Source organism: Diuraphis noxia, unplaced genomic scaffold (assembly GCF_037042655.1).
Source record: "Diuraphis noxia isolate RWA-SAM2 unplaced genomic scaffold, SU_Dnox_SAM2 contig0002, whole genome shotgun sequence".
In the NCBI taxonomy this organism is placed as follows: domain Eukaryota; kingdom Metazoa; phylum Arthropoda; class Insecta; order Hemiptera; family Aphididae; genus Diuraphis; species Diuraphis noxia.
The window spans coordinates 69941602-69962249 of NW_028301712.1; the positions used below are offsets into that span (position 1 = coordinate 69941602).

At 26.5% G+C, this 20648-nt stretch overlaps 2 protein-coding genes across 8 annotated transcripts; one reads left to right on the forward strand and one right to left on the reverse strand.

Annotated features, from left to right (window-relative positions):
• Window positions 1–528: 528 nt before the first annotated feature.
• Window positions 529–17701, reverse strand: Vps8 (vacuolar protein sorting 8). 7 transcript variants are annotated; one of them, XM_015514572.2, is made up of 25 exons: window positions 17100–17520; window positions 16390–16531; window positions 15913–16027; window positions 15724–15843; window positions 15370–15543; window positions 14998–15291; window positions 14669–14887; window positions 14384–14575; window positions 14083–14319; window positions 13887–14009; window positions 13713–13826; window positions 13140–13252; window positions 12814–12982; window positions 10045–10225; window positions 8472–8670; window positions 8141–8279; window positions 7844–8067; window positions 6770–6923; window positions 3949–4076; window positions 3722–3848; window positions 3534–3647; window positions 3203–3326; window positions 3011–3130; window positions 2669–2849; window positions 529–711 (listed from the first exon to the last, which is right to left on the reverse strand). In XM_015514572.2, the coding sequence occupies exons 3-25, from the start codon at window positions 15988–15990 to the stop codon at window positions 633–635; spliced, it is 3603 nt and encodes a 1200-aa protein (XP_015370058.2). In that variant the 5' UTR covers window positions 15991–16027; window positions 16390–16531; window positions 17100–17520; the 3' UTR covers window positions 529–632. The 7 variants fall into 7 exon arrangements, with proteins under 7 accessions (XP_015370058.2, XP_089075804.1, XP_089075805.1 ...); XM_089219678.1 differs by lacking the exon at window positions 17100–17520 and adding an exon at window positions 16738–17011; XM_089219679.1 differs by lacking the exons at window positions 16390–16531; window positions 17100–17520 and adding an exon at window positions 17683–17701.
• Window positions 17702–17775: 74 nt separating this feature from the next.
• On the forward strand, window positions 17776–20595 carry CDK2AP1 (CDK2-associated protein 1). Its single transcript, XM_089219680.1, has 2 exons — window positions 17776–17983; window positions 18341–20595. Exons 1-2 carry the CDS (start codon window positions 17927–17929, stop codon window positions 19154–19156), a joined length of 873 nt encoding a protein of 290 aa, XP_089075806.1. The 5' UTR covers window positions 17776–17926; the 3' UTR covers window positions 19157–20595.
• Window positions 20596–20648: the final 53 nt, after the last annotated feature.

Genomic DNA, 20648 nt, shown 5'->3' on the forward strand with positions numbered 1-20648 from the left:
TGTTAGTCAGTCTAAAATTACTGCTTTATTCAATTTGTTTTAAAATTATGAGATTCTTTCAGGTAATGATAATTATAAAATATTAGTGAAATTACTGTATGTTTATTATATTTTAATATACATTTTAGCAGATTTTCTATTGCATATAAATCCTATACCTAGTGATAAAAAACACTAAATAAAACACCATCTCTAAAAATCTAAAAAGAATAAAGAACCCAAAATGATTTATTAACCACAATGTGCTTATCACATTATTTTTTACTTTTATTAAGTGCACAAAAAATGCTGCAGCATTAAAAGTTCTAGTTTACCATTTTTTTAGGTTACGACTTATGAAATATAAGTTCATGAGAAGGGATCTACACTATATCTCCCTCCTTGTAAGAATGCCCATAAATTATTATGAATTATGATATATATTTGTGACATCAAAATACTGTGAACTCAGAGCATTGAACAGTATCTGTGTACATTCAGTTGGTTATAAGGTGCTCAGAACTAATATGAATAATAAAAAAACAATAGTTATTATATAATTATATTAATTAACTATATTTTAATAATTTAATAAATAAGTAAAGAATATTTAACAATAGTTAACAAATAAAATAGTTAAATAATCAATGCTACTAGTTTATATTAGTGGAGATGCAGTGGGTGCAAGTTGTATTCAAACCCAAACAATCAGAATGAAATCCATGACCACATCTATTTAAAAAAAATACTTATATATAACTATGCATAGTATCATTGAACATAGGATGTTGACTATAATTAATAATAGTATTAAATACTTTTAAGTTATGATTAAAGCAATTGTATTACCTTAACCAAATATTACATTTTGGGGTTCTCATTTTTAAGGCTTAAGAGGACGACACACCTGCATGTGTTGTCTCCGTCTTACAAACGTATAACATAGCAAAATCTGTTTAGCGCGGGACAACTTTACTCCCTTTGTATTTATAGTAGAATTACCAAAATTCCACAACGCATAGGTAAGAACTTTATCTGTGTCATAGCGTCGTTATTTTTTTGATAACATACATATAATTAAAGTTATAAGCTTAAGAAAATACATTTATTTTTTCATTAAATTACTTAAAATTATTGGTTTGTGCTATCAAAAGAATAACGACGCTATGACACAGATAAAGTTCTTACCTATGCATTGTGAAATTCTGAAAATTCTATTATAAATATTGAGGGAGAAAAGTTGTCATGCGCTTAACAGATTTTGCTAAGTTATACGTTTGTAAGACGGAGACAACATGCGGGTGTGGCGTCCTCTTAAACAGACAGATTTTCGTTTGATAGCTGATATTAATTGTACAAAATAAATTACTTTTCGCAGAATATATCATATAACTGGGTGGTAGACCTTTTTTGGATCATGTGCCAACATTTTGTAATCAAAGTATTTTTTAAAAAAGTGCATATGCTAGTTTAAATTTATAGGTACAATTTTTTCTTAGGGTGACAAGGGGTTTTATAAAAATTCATTGAAATTATTTTAATATTAGTTGTGTACATTATTGATCTTAAATGTTTTTAGAAAATACAAGCAGTATACTCTTTATTCAATAATATATTTTGATTAGAAGTAATTCATATTCATCATTGTCGAAAATAAACTTTCACATATAAGCTATGTATATTAAATTGTTGACGCAAATATTGAGTTTATATGAAATAAGTCATTCTTTTTCAAAAACAAAATATTATGTTGGGGAGCAGTGAGACAGGGGCGTCATTTGGGGGGTGGCTAGGTGTGCAGCGGCACCACTAATTTAAAAAATGTTAGCAATTGGCCCGCCATTAATACTCCAATGAGCCGTTATAACTGATATGATTTCTATAATAAAAATATAACCAATGTCCACTGCTTCAAATTAAAGATTTGTTTATCCCTCAAAAGAGTAAAAATATATTCACGAACCACCATGGGCAACGAAAGATTAAATGGTATAATGATTATTGTAGTTGAGAATGAAGAAGAAAGTATAATATTGATTTACAAGAGGCTGTAAATATTTTTGCACACATTAAAACCCATCGATATCCGCTTATTTAAATTTTAAAATAACTAATATTTTGATATATTGATGTTTTATATAAATTATGTTTAATTTTGGAATTAAAGAGTATTTTATTATTAATTATAATATACCTTATTTGCCTTTTTTTTTAAATAATAGTGAAATGGCTTTAGCTCATTACTGTAATTGCTTATATGTTATAAACTTTTAATTCTTTTAATTGCTAGTTATTTAAAAGTTGCATTGGTTGTAATAAATAATTTTAATTAGAATTATAAAAGCCAGAAGGGATAGAATATTTACATAGGTTATTTGCGCCTAAAAGTTTGCACAACTGGAAAAAAACTAAAATGACGCCCCTGCAGTGAGATGAAAACATTTATAATTGATTAAAATAAAAATATTTTCGTGGGCGTGAAAATTTTACCAACACACCACTTTTGACACATGTTTCATAGGTTTTCCATCCATGTCATATAATGTACTAAGCTTTATATTATAAAAAAGGCAGCAAAAAATATCTAATAGTTGACAACAAGAGTCAGTGGTGTGAAACATTATCTACTTGGGAACATAAAATTAATCTACAAACCTATATTTAATTACTATCCAAAAAAAATACACACCTGAATACAAACATTTGTTCCATAATTATTTTTTGATTACATGATGAACATATTACAGGATTACTGACGCCCTGTTTGGCTACATTTATTGCCTCGGCTAACTTGCTGTGTAAATCACCATGGAGCAATGTTTCAAAGGACTTCAATATATCTTTTTCATACTGACATTTATCAATTAAACCTAAATTAAATTATAAATTATTTTCATTATATCATTAAATAATATACAAAACTAATAAGTAATATATGTCACATTAAAACTAAACATAATTTAAAATGTTAGACAACAGTGTAATTAAAATGTTTAAAATGCAATGTGCAGATATACTCTCTGCCTCTCACCCATTATAAGGTTTCTGAAATGTCCAACAGTACCCTGGACCATTGTTGAACTATTCAAAAGTAAATGCATTTCAGTGGCTAAATTAAGATCACTTTTATCCAAAACTTTTTGTAAATGATCTAAATGATAAAAAAATCCAAATGAGATAAAGTAAAATTTAATAGGAAAGAAAATATTAAAAACAAAAGTACCATGTGATTGAAGACTAAGAAGACACTGTAAAATTGGTAACCATGTAGTTTTGGGATCAAGCACAGCAGATCCTCTTTGAGCTAATGCCACTAATACTTCAGTGCATTCTTCAACAGCATTTGCCTAAGAAAGACATTGTAATATTGCACTGACTAACTATGAGTACATTTTAGTAAACAGAAATTTAATATGGTAAGAGGGAGGGAATTGTCAACATAATTACATAAAATGTAATAAATAAATGTACTTTTCATGTTGCAAGGGAGAAGGCTTAGGCCCCCTAAACCCCCATATCTACAGCCCTGAATGAATACAAAATAAAATGTAAACCTGCAAAATGGCTTCTTGTAGTTTACTAAACAGTAAATCAAATGCTCCTTGGAAATCTCCTAATCTTTCCAGAAATATAGCTGTAACATTGTCTAATCCTGCTGTTTTTGTTGCCTAAGACGTATTAGAAAGCAGAATGCAGTTTAATAAAAAAATTCAGTACAAAAGTACAATACAATAATTCTTACAGCCATTGCTTCTGTTAGATGTAATGAATCATTCATTTTTACAAAATCCATCACAGCATTTGGTTCGTGTTGACATAACAGTTCCAAATAATGAGTGCATAGTTTCACATCAGAATTTACGTATGGTCTAAAAATATTATTGAATACACATATTAGTAAATTAAATATAATTCATTTTGACATTCAAAAATAGCGAAATAAAAGTAATACTGAAATATTTTACTTACATTGCACCTTTTAAAAAAAGGTATCTCTGATAATTTGTTTTAATTTTATTAGAAACATCATAAACAAGATGTGGATAAAATGTTCCAAATATTACTCCACATTGAACTGTATCTATTTCCAGTAAAACCTATACCTTATTATTATTAGTTTTATTAAATTTGGTTTAAATATATATACAGTGAAACTTCTAAATACCAGACACTCTCGGTCACTTAAATTTCGTCCAATATTCATAGATGTTCACTATTAAGAGGGGAAATACAAGTACACAGGTTGCCATTCATTTCTTCTGTTATTTAAAGATGTACACAGTTCACTATAGAGAGTTGTCCATCAAAGGAGGTTTCACAGTATATATATATATATAAATATTAAAATGTCAAAAAAAAAATTATAATATGAATATTTATTGGAATAGTTACTAAATCTATAGGTAATGGGTAGTATACATTATTCTAGTTAAAATAAGCTGCAAAAATGTGTTTTAATAAATTGAATATAAAAATATTTTCATGATGTACATAGATAAATACGAGTACATAAAAATATATAGTGTAAATAAACATTTTGGCATAAGGGTTTTTTTTTCTAGACTTTCTTAAGATCTTCCATGTATCTACCATACTAATATGATTTTAACATATTATGAAACTACTATGTGACTATTATGCTAAATTGTTATAATGAACTTAACTATTGGACATTTTTATTGAAATATTACTTCTGACTAGATTTTGAAATTTAACAATTTACAATTTTTATTATTAAAAAGTACTAAGAAATATTTTTTCTAAAGTTAGTTATATATTATGTTGATTCAGTGCTATTTCAGGGTAGATGTGTTAAATGCCAGTTTAAAAAATCTTAAATGATATAAAAGCAAAATTGTATTGAGAGTATATAAAAAAACCAATGAAATTTATATGACTTTTAAAACCATATCAAATATCATTAATACATACAAATTATATTGTAAATATTTTATGAATGCAACTAAGTCATAGTATATACATTTTTAAAATATATTTATATATTATATTGACTTATTTTATTACCATAATATTATTGTAAAATGCAATTTATTAAGTTATATGAATTATTTTATTAAAATATCTAGGTAACTCATAAAACACACCCTAAAGAAATTGCTAACTATTTCAATAATTATTTTGCTAAAATAACAACAAATAACTCTAATGAACTGGATTTAATTTTAAACAACAATAATGAAATAACATCTCACCAATCTATGAACTTAAGAAAAATAAATCCTAAAAGAGTTTAAAAATACAATATTATCTTTAAAAGGGGGCACTGCTCCTGGACATGATAATATTTTCACTGAAATGATAAAAATGTTTAAAGATGAAGCCACTAGTTAAAATAATAAATTGCATAATAAGCAATAGGATAATCCCTGACAGCTTTAAAATATCAATAATAACACCTATATATAAAAAGGAAATAAGAAAATTATAGGCAGATAAGTTTCTTGACAACTTTTTCAGATATCTTTGAAAAAGTTATCAAAATAATATAAGATTGGCTAATTATTTAGAAGAATATATGATACTTCCTCCAACTCAATTTGGTTTTAGAAAAGAATTTAGCATCGAAGATACTATCATAAGCTTAACACATTCAATATTTAAATCAATAGACACAAAAAAAAAAAAATTGGAATATTTATGGATCTAAGCAAAGCATTTAAATCAATATGTCACAATAAATTAATAAAACAGCTCAGTAAAATAGGTATTAAAGGAAAAGCTCTAATATTATTTGAATCATACTTAGATCGCACACTACATAAAGTTAAAATAGATGATATCAAAAGTGAGAATAAATTTATGACCTGTAGTGTACCCCAAGGCACAGTATTATTGATGTTACTATATATATGTGATGGAATTATCTAATTTAAAAATAGAAGGGAATCAATATTCTTATGCGGATGGCACTGCATTAATTGTGATTGGTGATACATAGCAGTCAGTAACTAAAATAGCAAATAATTCTTTAAGTAAAATAATTGAATGGTTCTCTAATAATAATTTATCATTTAATTATAACAAAACCATTAGTGTTACCTTTTCAAATTCAATTATAACATCACCTAATATCTCCAGTATAAAAACCCATGGCCCAACATGTGCATACGCTTCACAATGCAGCTGTAGAATTATAAACAGGGTGGATAAAACCAAATATTAAGGTATTACTTTAAATCTATATTTAAGATGGAACCTTCAAATAACAGAGATTAACTTGAAATCACAGAAACTATACATATTTTATAATATGGCAAAACACTTTCTAAATATACAATGGCTAAAAAATACATATTATACTTTAACACAATCCCTAATAGAATATGGAATAGTAGTTTGGGAAAGTGCGACACAAACACATTTAAATTGTATTCAGATAGTACCAAATAACTCCCTAAAAATTATAGATCGCAAACCTAGGCTTTTCCCTACTAAAAATGTATACTCAAAAGCCAACATACTAACGGTAAAACAATTATATTATAAAAAAAACTCTATATTATATACCAAGAAAAAATTTAATACAACCAACAGTTCATAAATATACTACAAGGACTATAAATATAGTATATCTTAAAATAAACACCACTAAATTCTATCTAATAACTGGATTCAAATTATATGAAAAGATTCCTATTACTATAAAAACTTGGTAATACAATAATGTATATTTTTCTGGTTGTACTTGACTAATTATTCCGTAACCTTTTTATTATGGCCATAATTACCAATCACTAAATCCAACAAAATATTAAATTGAATAAAATACCTGAAAATTATCATAAGAAAGTTGTTCAAAATATTCTGGCTTAGAACTGATAAATGAAAATATTTGATATTTGTTCAAGTCATCAAGTATATAATATTTGAACATTTTACAAAGTTCTCCACGTTCTGAACAAATTTCTCTGCAAACAGTGTAACTGAAAAAAAATTTTAATTTAATTAATTAGAATCTTATTAAGGCGTTGTAATTTTAGATTTTCTTTGTTGAGCCACATTCTGATTTTACCAGCTGATTTTATTTTGTTATTCAATAATGAATAACTGAAGGGTTTCAAATTTTTCATTAATTTTCAATTCATAATAGTAATTTCAAGACTTATTAAAATGCTCAAAATATTTTAACTTTTTTTTAGATATTTTTCATTTTTTTGAGAGGTTAAATATTATTTGTAAGACAATGCTTAAAAATTTTACTCAAATTAAAAACATAACATTTTTTATAAGAATTTCTAATTCAAATTTCAACTAAATTCTTTGACTAAAGAATACATTGTTAAAAAATATGTAAATTATTTTTTAATTCAAAATTCAAAAATTTTAAATTTTAACAGCTTAAGCTTGAAAATATAATACAAGAGGCTTCATAAGTTGGTTTTACAGTTTTTAAAAACATAATGTATGCTATGCTATTTTCTTTAAATATTTGAACATTCAATTTTGTTAAAATTGGGTAGGTTTTTAAACAAAAAATGTTTTCTCTTGATTTTAATCATTATGTTGTAATTCAAAATATATTTTTTCTGATGATTTATAATTGTTTTTCATAAACTTTACACATATTATTATTATGTATAAAAAATAATATTTTAAGTATTTAGACTAATTTTAAGTTATTCATACTGTGAATCTACTACTCTAGTATTTAAGTAATAACTTATAACTAGTAAATAAAAAAATAACTATATGCAATGTTTTAAAAAAAATTGAATTTCTGCTCAGCATCATTTTTTTATATGAAGTGATTATCATTAAATTTGAATATAACAAAATGAAAAAATAAATTCATAAAACTACCATACTGCTGAGCGACTTCCCTGAGTTTTAATCTAAAACTTACAATTTTGCTTCTTCTGCTATTTTTAACAAATCAGGACTATTATCAAATGCGCCAGACCGTATTAATTGTATAAATGCTTTTTCTCTATCTTCAATAGGTGTAGTTTGCTCTGTTGATATCAACATTGACGTGACAGTTTCAAAAACACGTTTATCTGGTTTCATAAAATTACCATCTTGTTGCCAACGTACTATAAATGCGTAAACTAAACCTAGCTGATTGGACTAAATATAAAAGTACTATTAATTAATAAAATTTAATTTAATTAATTTAAAAAAAATAAAAAATAATGCTTACTTTCAAATCTTTACTGTTCATTGTAAGTGATGTTAAAATACAACAAATACGTTGTTTTTGTTGACTCATAAAACGACAATCAGAAAATGCCATTGAGAAAACATTTAGGAATTCAGTTGTATTAAACCTAAGCAAAATTCTGTAAAAAATAAACATAATTTTAAAGGCAGTTTGTATAATTAAATTAGGTACAAATAAAGTAATATGCTAAATTAAACTAACTGAAATAAGATATATTTTGTGTAAGTAGGTACTAAGGATTCAAAAAAGTTATGACAGCTGTCATATATACTCCAATAGTAGAATTTTATAGCAAAAATATTATATTTACCTAAGATATGGATATATATCTTCATCATCCTTTGCTTTAATACTGTGTTGAGAGCACAGAAATTGTACAACATTATTTCTAACTGTGTCTTGTAAATGTTGAGGAATATAACCTCTATTAGGATATGCAATGCCTAGTAAACACCCACTTAAATAAATCAAAATTTTATTCCCAAGTTCTATTATATCATCTATATATTCTGAAAATATAAAAAAAATATGTAAAATAAATGCTGATATTATAAAAGATTTTGATAATAGTATATTATAAGTAGAGACCGGATTTTTATGTTTTTACATCTTTTTACTGAGAGTATGCAGCTCCGATTGGATAAGCTTTCTGGACGATTCATTTACCTATGATCTGATATAAAAAAGTTTTTAGAGCATAAAAAAGAATATTTCAAGGTTAGAGAATATTTTGTGCAAAAAACATGTTTTAAGAATATATTGGTATATTGGGGTTTAATTTGAATATTTTATTAAAAATCTAATAGTTTATAAAAAAAAATCCAAAACAATTTTTATTGTAGTATCATATTATTTATCTTGACGAAAGGAATATTGAAAAGAACATAAAATTGATAAGAAAATCAATTATAATAATAATTATTATTTCCTATACTATATTCTCTTATCTTCTTTTTATAGATGGACCATGGTAGTTGCATAGAATAATATAGTACAATAGAATAGTATTCTATGGTAGTAGTTCCCGCGTTCTACGTGGGTAGCACTGATCGTGTTCCGCACACTTCATTGTCCTATACTTCTGCGCATGTGCGTAGAGTACATTATTTAAAACTTGTAATTATTATTTTTTGAGTTCAAAAGGCTGAATTATTTAAGTTAAAATTGATTTAGTAGGTACATAATATTATTCTGTTATTAAACTATTTTATGCAATATTATTTTATTTTTTAAATTCAAAAGACTGAATTATTTAAGTTCCTTTTAAATTGTTTTGATACATAATATTATTCTGTTATTGAACTATTTTATGCAATATTATTTTATTTTTTAAATTCAAAAGACTGAATTATTTAAGTTCCTTTTAAATTGTTTTGATACATAATATTATTTTGTTATTTAACTATATTATGAAATAAATTTTTATTTTTTGAATTCATAAGCCTGAATTATTTTTTTTTTTTTATTTGTTTTAATACATAATATTATTCTGTTATTCAACAATACACAATACATTTATGTTTTTATTATTTAAAACTTGTAATTATTATTGGTTGTAAACTCACACATCTAAAATACAATTAAACATATAGTTACACTAGTATATCATCATATTATAGGTTAAATTATGACTGTTTGAATATTTTTTAACAATTAGGATTAATTTATCTATCTTATACATTTTGTAAACTATTACTGTTATTTATTTTATCAGTAATCAATACATTTTTACGAAAAAGAATATTTTTGCATATTAAAGAATATTTTGATGAAATTATAGAGCATAGAAACATCTTATTTCTATGGTTTTAAGTGCATATAAATCCGGTCTCTAATTATAAGACATATACTGAGGATACTGGACTCAAATTTACAATATATACCTCCATTCGGCAACACAGCTATTTTAGGGATGAGTTCTTGTAAGGGTGCTAAATAATCTTCTAATGCTCTTGTCCAAATACTTATGAGACCATCATACAATGCATGAGCTCTTGATAGGTTTAGAGATTGTTCTATGTCTAAACATTCAACTTTTAAATTGAGAATACATTTTTCAAGTTCCTGAAATAAATTAAATTATATTTGACGCTCAATAAATACCTATTATAAATTAAGTATCTTTTTTGAGGAAAATCAGAAACAAGAGTTTTGGAGGAAAATGGATGAAGTAATACAGAGAACGAGGACCAGGAGTGGAGGAGATTGTGATTAGTGGTGATATGAATGATCATGTAGGCTGAGATAGAACTGGTTAGTGGTTACGATAGAGTACATGGTGGGTATGGATTTAGTCTCAGAAATGATGCAGGAGGAAAAGTATTTGATTTCGCTACACTGTATGATTTGGCCATTGTGAACGCATATTTTAGGAAGGAAGAAGAACATTATGTTACCTTTAAAAGTGGAAGGAATAAGTCTCAAATAGATAATTTTATGGTGAAAAAAGGTAATGCGAAACAGTGTAAGGATTGCAAAGTAATTTCAGAAGAAAGTGTGACGACACAGCTTATGGTTATGGAGATCTAGTACAATAAAAAGAGGGTGACCAGAAGGGAAAAAGTAAAGAAGGAAGAAATAATTAGATGGTGGAAATTATGTGAGAATGAAAAAGTATTTACACAGAAGATGAGAGAGATTGGTATAGTGAATGTAGAAGGGAGTATAAATAAAGTTTGGGAAAGTGTAGCGGATAATATTAGAAGTTTAGCTAAGGAAGTGTTAGGTGAAAACAGGGATAAAATTCCAGAAGATAAATAAACATGTAGGTGGAAAAGGAAGTGCAATCCATAATTTCAAAGAAAAATTCCAGTTTAAAGTTTGGCAAAAATCTAGAAGAGAGGATTGGTTTGAGTACAAAAATATGTGTGAGACAACAAAAAAAGTCATAAATAAAACAAAATTAAATAAATATGATGAGTTGTGTGAAAGATTTCCACAAGAGAAGGGGAAATTGAGGTGTACAAACTAACTAAGAGTAGAAAAAAACAAACCAAAGATGTACTAAATATAAGGTGCATAAGGGACAATGATAAAAAGGTGTTAACAAATGACAAGGAGATGATAAATAGATGGAAAAGGTATTTTGAAAAATGTTTAAATGAAAAATTTTTGAGTGAGGAAGTAGATCAATGCGAAGTGAACTTAAGTATGGTAAATTTAATAAGAGAGGAAGAAGTGTGGAGGGTAATTAGAAAAATGAAAAATAGAAAAGCAGTAGGTCCAGATGGAATAACAGTAGAACCTAGGAAAGTGCAAGGAAGATTAGGAGTAGACTGGTTGACGAGGTTCTTCAACAGGTTATAAGTCGGAGGAAAAACTCCAGACGCTTAGAAAAAAAGTTATGTGATACCAATTTTAAAAGGAAAAAGATGCACAGGAATGTAGAAACTATAGAGGAATAAGATTAATGTGTCACACTATGAAGATTTGGGAAAATATAATTGACTAAGGATAAGAGGTGAGACATCTGTTTAAAAAATCAGTTTGGTTTTATGCCCGGCAAGTCGACAATGGAGCCAATATTTTGTGTAAGACAAATGATAGAAAAGAATAGAGAGAAAAAAAGGAAGTTATGTATGATTTTTATTGATCTAGAGAAGCCCTATCACAGAGTTCCTAAAGAGGTTTTGAAATGGGCATTGATGAAGAAAGGGTTGCCAAAGGTGTATGCAAATATAATTGAAGACATGTATGAAAAAGCGAACACAAAGATTAAAAGCCTTGTTGGTGAAACTGAGGAGTTTAGGGTTAGAGTTGGAGTGCAGCAAGGTTCAGCATTGAGTCCTTACTTGTTTTCTTTAGTAATAGACAAGTATACAAGGTGTGATACCATGGTGCTTGTTGTTTGCAGATGATGAAGTGTTGGTTGGAAAGAGTCTGGAGAAGGTGAACTATAAGCTGTAAGAATGGAGGGAAGCACTTGAGAGTAAAGGTTTAAAAATTAGCAGAAGTAAAACTGTGTATATCGAGTTCAGTTTTCATCTTGGAAATAGAGTCCAAAGAGTAAATCAGAATAGGCATGTAGCGAATATGGTGGGCAAGCTAGTGGATGAAGTTGATAGTTTCAAGTACTTAGGATCCATATTACAAAATAATGGTGGTTTTGACGAAGATATTATGCATAGGATTAAGTGTAAATGGATGAAGAGGAGAGAAGCATCAAGTATTTTATACGATAAAAGAAACCCAATGAGATTAAAAGGTAAATTGTATGATAGTAGCAAAGCTGACTATGACGTATGGATCAGAATATTGGGGTATAGATAAAATAATGGAGAGGAAAACGAGTGTCGCTGAGATGAGAATGTTAAGGTGTGTGGATTGATGAGAGAGGACAGAATAAGAAATGAGTATATAAGAGGTAATATAGGAGTGGCTCCAATAGTTGACAAATTGCATGAGAATAAGTTGAAATAGCTCGGATATGTTTTAAGAAGAGAATAAACTGAGGCAGTTTCTGTGACTAAGAACATGAGTGTGGAAGGGAAAAAAGGAAAGGAAGACTGAAAAAGAGATGGTTCGATGTTATAAAGTGCAATATGAGAATAACTGGTAAGGAGGATGCTAAAAATTGTAGAAAATGGAAATTGAGGACCAGCCTGGCCAACCCAAAATATTTGGGAGAGAAAAGAAGAAGTTAAATTAAGTACCTCTAATTGATTAGTGTCTGAAAGGTAAGTGAATAACTTTTGAACTATGATTGTTGGTACTTCATCAAATTGACCTTCAAGTAAATAGTTCTTTAAACATTCCAAGTAAATTTTACAACAAGATTCAATTAACTCTACTCCATCCCATAAGCGATCGAACAATAAACTTCTAAAAAAAATGTTCAATAATTTAATGTTCTATCATTCATCAAGAATTAACTTAAGAAATAGGTAATTTTATTCCAAATTGATTGTAATATAAATTATGTAATGATTAGTGTTAGCATAAATATAATTAGAAGTATTTATATTTACATGGAACTTACGTTTTTTGTAGATGTACACTTATGTCAAATACAATAGGAATGCCTTCCTTATAATTTATTGAGTTATTCATATCTACCATAGAATCAATATATAAAGCAACAATGTTTATAACCTAATAAAACAGGATGTCAGGATGTTTAACATATAACTTTTATAAATATACAGTAAAATTTCATTAATCTAGACTAATTGAGGTTCTTCGTTGTTCAAATTAAACAAAATAACTAATAAAATGAGGCAAGATTAATATTTAAACACAATTCATTAAAAAAAAAATCAGTGTAATAAATATTTAAGAAATGCAAAGGTTATTTAATATGATAGTATAGGTTAGGTTAGGTTTAGGTCTACGTAATACAAAATACCTAGGCATTTCAATTATTTTTCTAATATTTAAACATTTAAAGTATGTATTATTAAATATCAGTCCAAACTAAAAGGGTCCAGATTAATGAGGTTCAACTGTACTTTATTTATTAATTATTATTATTTTATTATAGTAATTTGTAATTATTATTACATCATTTTTTATTATTATTTAAATAAAGTAATAATTGTACATAAAAAAATACCTTGTCTTTAACTATTTTATGTCTATGTGCTCGTGTACCTCTAAGACCAAGAACCGCTTTTCCTCTTTCTTCTAAGAAATCTACACCTAATTGCAATGCATCGCTAAATAGTTTCTACAAACAATTTTTTAAATTGTAATTTATTAAAAAGATGAAAAACAGTAAGATTATTACTTTATCAGTTAAACTATCCAGACGTTCAATCCAGCTTCTAATACTAATAACATGAACACTCTTCTTTCCTAACAGTACTAATTGACTATTATGACCATGGACTGAACTATAGCAACATTTATCCTAGAACAATCGTAGATTCATTAAAATATAGTTAAAAAGTTATTAAAGTATAGTCTATAGATGAATTATTTACTAAATGTTGACTATCTGTGCCATTGTAGTAGTTAGAAGTGTGAACTAAGGAAATGTTTAAAAGATCTGACTGTTCCATTTCATCTCCTGCACGAACATCAACAAGATAAACTTTATCCGATGAGTCCAAAGTCAATAAAGTGCGTGCATTCATCCAACTGCATGCTATTATTGTGTATGATAATTTTATTTTTTGTAAAATACAACAACATAGACGTTCTTGATCATTGACATTGACCTAATTTAATTGAATGAAAATATTTTTTAAGTAAAAATTTGAAAATCACATTAATAAAGGTAACCTGATAAAAGTAAACTGTATCATCTCGTGTGAAAGCTAATACTGGGTCCATAATTCTATGGCTTGAATTAGATGTTTTATTAAATTGTATTATGACAAACTGCCAAGATAGCAATGGTAAAGATGGACGCGATGAAGTTATGTTGTTTGATAATAGTAGTTCAGTATTTGGCCGAATTGTAACAATGATTACCTTAAAATCAAATTTAAAATTTTTTTTTTCTTTCAGCATATTACGTATAATTTATTATTTTTTCAAGTAGATCACAAATAATAATAAATTTACTTTAGATAAAGTAGCCATTGCAATTATTACATAACCATTCATAGGGTGATTAGCTAATTGATTGAATAATAATGGTTCAATACAACACACTCTTCCACGGCCACCAGAAAATAAACATTTTGATTCGACACTACGTATACCAAAATTTCTTTTAAAATTTAACTCAAACACAGAACCAGCACTATTGTTCACAATTGCTAAATTTGGCAAATCTGAGAACTAAAATTAAAATGTATAAACACAATATAATATTTTAATTAATAGAAAGGAACTTTAAGTATGTCAATTAAATTGACGATTAGCAGAAGTGCACTTTTTTTAATACTTACTTTAATGTGCAACACCATAGTACCTGGAGTATGTGCATCAGTCATGACTCTAAGTGTTTTACAGGTAGAAGAAGATGAATCAAATACTATTATTGTTCCATTTATATATCCAACAATTAGTCGAGAACAATCATGATTAAAATCTATTGCAGATACTGCACCACAGTTAACAGCTTCATGATACCATTGGAATGTTTGTAAGGAATCAAATAGAATTATAAAACCTTTGCTTGTACCAATGGCAATAAGAAGTGAAAACTTAATAGCACTAGGTTGTCCAGCATCAAAACGTTCCTAACACAAGTATTTAAATACTTCTAATGCATTTAAACCTATTTTTTTTTTATAAAAGAGGATACTATATAAACTTACACAAAATGAGTGCATTTGATTGGAAACAGGTTTCAGAATTGTATGCCGTAAAATTCGTCCAGGATCAGATTTTAAGTTTAAACATTTTGGTAACTGTTCTGTGTTCATATGACTACTATTTGAGCTACCTAATGAAACAGAATCAGCTCCTGAATCATACCACGGTACTTTCAACTAAAAAGAAAAATATGAATTAATCATCTTACCATTTAATTAAATTAATTTATTATTGCATCAAATGTTTAAATATGGAACATTGTACCAACATTTCTTTAAATGATTATTAATTTTAGCTAGTAATAATGCATAATTTTTTAGCAATATATAAGAATTAATTTCATTGCCATAATTTACTTTGTTCTGGAAAACAGTTACATCATCTTCACTTAATAAAGAAACATCTTCATCATTTAATATACTTTCTACGGTGGGAATATCATTAACTTTAGGAATATTGAACTCGGTGTCATCAATCTGGATAAAAATAATTACAAACTGTAATAATTTATATAAAATAATATAAACATAGAAAGTAATAAATACTTCAGATGAACCCAGATCTAGAGATTCTAGTATGTTCATTAAAGATTGTTTTTCTTGATCTATTTGTTGTGCTTCCATTTCAAATAAAATGAGTCAATATTAATTAATTTTCATTCTATAACCAAACAGATTAATTAAAGCATCAAATATACAATTAAAAAAAAATTTGCATACAATAATGAAATAGTTTGGCTCATAACTTAGAAAAAACCAATGTAATAGCATGAACAAAATTAACAGACAATTTTGTAATAAGCAATAATAATCGGAAAAATTATAAATAAGACTCATGAAAATGTTATATACCTAGTGTAGTTATATGTATATTAGAATATAAAAATAATAATGCAATAGCCATATTAATGACTGTCAACTGGGGTCCAAATAACAAGAATTTTAAACTTTATTCATCTGAAGAAGTCATGAGCCACACCTTGATTGGAATATACCAATAACAATCTAACATATAAATATTACGAATTAAGTAGTCTGCTGTTTTTGCTGGTGCTATGTAGTAGGTGTCAAAGTCAGTATTTCTGGTTTTTTGTATGACTGTTCTAAAATCACAACCATATCTATCACCCACCATCGTGTATTAAATTTTTTCGAAATGATGGTACTATGTAAACATAATATATATCAATATACCTATGGCCAGCAGTAAAAATAAATATAGTAAATTGTAGACCAAAAGTAAAAAAGGAAATCAAAGACACTTGAACGACCGCGATCTGCGGATCGTTTTAAAAAGTTTGACTTATCCGTCTATCGATGTGAGTGAAACGATTAAACGAAGCAAAAGTTATACATGCAGATGGCGATTACCGATAAACGACATGGACGTAAGTACTAAGTAGTAAGTCATAGATATTGGCGATAATATCCGTTTGGAATATTTAAATGTTTTGATCACAATAATCTAAGACCGTGGTCCAAGATTGTAGATAACAAAATTGTAATTCGTGGCTTTTTATCACGATTAAAGATATCTTAAATCGTGCTTTTTATCCAATATGTAGGTATAAAAAGTTTTGAAAAAGTTTGGTCATATAATTACCATGGCGACCATCTATAGGCATCATATAAGCAAATAACAGTTACGAGCTTATGACCTATGAGTTATGAGTAGGTTATTCCAAAAAAGTGAATAAATTAAATAGTATTTATTTCTAATAAAATGTTTGTACCCATTAGTTATTTTTTCATTTTGTACATTTTAAATGGATATGATTGAGGGCATCATAGCTATACTAATTGAGGTATCAGACGAAGAGCGCGAATCACGAAAAAAAACATTAGAAAAAAATAAAAACAAAGATCGAAGAAAATGTATAAAATTAATTCATTGCGAATGCAGTGATTATTATTTGTAAACATTAATGAATAATGATTAATCATACATAATTTTAAAATAAATAGATTCATAAATTCCTAAGCACAAAGCTCAGAATCTAAAATAATTGTATCATAATAAATAATAATATTATGTTATGTTATTATGAATTTATGATGTAATAATAATAGCCGAATAGGCAAATAGCAGGCACTCCATGTCTGCACAAACGACTGGACCACTGGACGACACTTTCTCATACAATAATTAGTATACAAAACAATACAGTATACAGTAGTTGTATACACAACTATACAAATACAAGGTTCCTTATCAAATAATAATTATGAATTATTTGTCTGTTGTCACCTTGTCATAACTCTAATTAAAATGAACATAGTAACGATTTCAATAATAATACTAAATAATATGTTCACCTTATCGCTCTTGATTCTCGATCTTGATCTTTCCATTGTGGCTTGTAGAATAAAAAATGTTGTAAATGATAATATGATTGACTAAATGACGTTTGTTTTTCCACAAGTTGATAAATAATAATATATTAATATTGTAAAATTGCATAAATTATTTCATTGTTTTATTTTACGAAATTAAAAAAAAAAAAAAACTTTTTGATATTATTGTCATCTTATGATGCTGTATAGTTATTTACATTGATGTATGAAAGTTATTATTAACAAAGTTTCTTATAACTTCTCAGCTATACATTTATTAAAAGTAAGACAAGTGTATATCAATTACCTATTATTATTAATATCGTATAAGTTTATTAGGTCATTTGAATAGTAAATTCTAAATAACTTTCACCATAAAATACTACCTATACATTATTCTAGTATTTGTTTCATGATAAAAGTAAAATTAATAATTAAAATTGTTTAGGGACTCATCTGGCTATCTATTATCATTTTTTACAGTTGTTTATGTAAATGTTAAATTTAAATTAATATTTATTAATGTTCATGATGTGTTAAAACCTAATTATATGTTTTAATGGAAAAATGTTAGCAGTATATTATTTTTTATTACTACAAAATTCTCATAAAGTTTTTTTTTTCAATATATAATTTTTAGGGCAGAAATCTAAAAATTAATATCATGGAAAATAGTTTATTGGAAGCAATTAAGTCTGGAAATATGGGATGCCATTCAGAATTGACCATCATACCTATATCACAAAGTTCAAAATCCAACAGTCAGTATGCAGTTTCTTCTACTTCCCCGCAAAGTACAGTATCATTATCGTTAGTACCAAATACTAGCAGTGGAAAATCTAAAAATAAACACTCATTGCCATCAAATGCACAAGGAGGTGCACCCCGCAAGCGCGGAAAATCTAGTATGCCTCAATTAAACCATATGGTGAATGATATGAACAGTTATAATCCACTCTTGGATCTGACAATGAATCGCAAACATCATAACTATCCTAACTATAGTGCTCAATATGAACAACAATGGCCATTTAATTTGCCGTTTAACTATCCTGAATTGTTAATGAATTTTAGTCAAGTTAATAAAAGAAAATCGTATGCATATGATCAACCTAAAGAAAAGACTGCAGTAAATTACAACAAAGAAAACACACAAAACAAAATTAAACATTATAAACACGAACATATGCCTCCACCTTCTACTACAGCAGACAGAATATCTGGTCAATTAGAAAATGTTGAAAAAACTTTTGATATTGATTCATTAAGTAGTGAAGATGGCTGGGCTAAGTATAGAGAGTTGTTGACGGTTATTGAAGAAATGTCTGGATCAATCCGACCAATTTATACAGGTTGTAAAAACTCTACTGAAAGGTTGAAAAAGTCAATTCATAAAGCTAAAGCTTTAGTAAGCGAATGTTTAAAAGAAGTTGAAAAAGTATCTAGACAACTTTAAGTATCATATATAATTTTTTAGAGAAATTCCATAAATAATCTAATAGTTTAAAACAATTAATGGTTTTTTATTGTTATCTGAAGAAAGTAGAAAATAAAATAATTAGTTACATAATCACTATAATAGATCAAAAAATATATACCTAACTCTTATTTATTTTTAGTATCATTGGTTTTAGTTAACAAAATTAAATTAATAGGTAAAATATAAAAAGTTTGAATATTTATATAAAGAAAATTGTTTTTACCTTATGTAATTTATTTTTTATTTTTAAAACTAATTATTTTCCATTTAATGTATATAGAACATTTTAAGTAGCAATATTTCCACAAAATTAGAATTTCTATTACTTGCACCTAAAATATACATTAAAAACCTATTTTATTAAACAAGATCTTATTAATTTTATGACTGAGGTAGTAAAATAAAGGGTAGTAACTAGTACTTTTCGTAAAAAATTTTAAACATTATAATGGTAACAAAGTGATAATGAAGTTTTCTGAGGCCTTTAAATTTAAAATTGCATTTTTATTCTATCAGGGTATCTGTTCAATTTTCATTATTTTTGTTAGACTATCTCTATGTTTAAGAATCAAATGTTATACATATATTTTTTAAGATTTTAGTTACTACATTGATTTGTATTATTTTTTTAAAACTTTTATGCATATTATACAAAATATTCTATTTAACTGTACAAAGTTCATACTAAACGGGTATTATATTAATTATTTTGTAATAATCATGCACTATTTTAAATTCTAGTTTTAGATACACAATCTGTATTTTATTATTTTTGATTTAAATGAGTTTAGGTTAATTATATTCGCTAAAGTTAATGGGATGAGTCAAAGATTATTTCATTTTTTATCAATTTAAAAAATTATATATTTTTACAATTGTAAAATTTGACTTAATATTATGTATAAATCATTAAATATTATATTTTAAAAACTTTTATTCGTGTACAATTTATATCTTACAAATTACAATACATTATAATATGCAGTTTAATAATTATGTAAATTTAAAATGTAATTTTTGAGTATGGTAAATATCTCTGTCTTAGTGCATAACATGATTATGTTAGAAAATAGTATTTATAGTTTATTTAGATATTCTATATTACAGGGTTTACCATGCTTTAAATTTTAATAATATTCGTCAAATGACAATATTGAATTAAAACATAATCAATTAAGTTTATAAATGTACTATAATTTGTTGTTTTTTGTATAAGAAATTTTAGTAAATAATATTTATTATCATTTGTTCCATGTAGAACCAAAAAAAAAGTAACTAATGTACAAAATTAATTTTGTATTTTTCAGTATTAATTGATAATATTATATAACATACATTTAATTTATTGATACCCAATATGTTTGTACACAATTAATTACAGTGTATTAATAAATAAAGAAATTATTTTCACCATGTTTAATTTGTTAATTACTTAATTTTTATTATATTGGTATTCTTGTCGTATGCG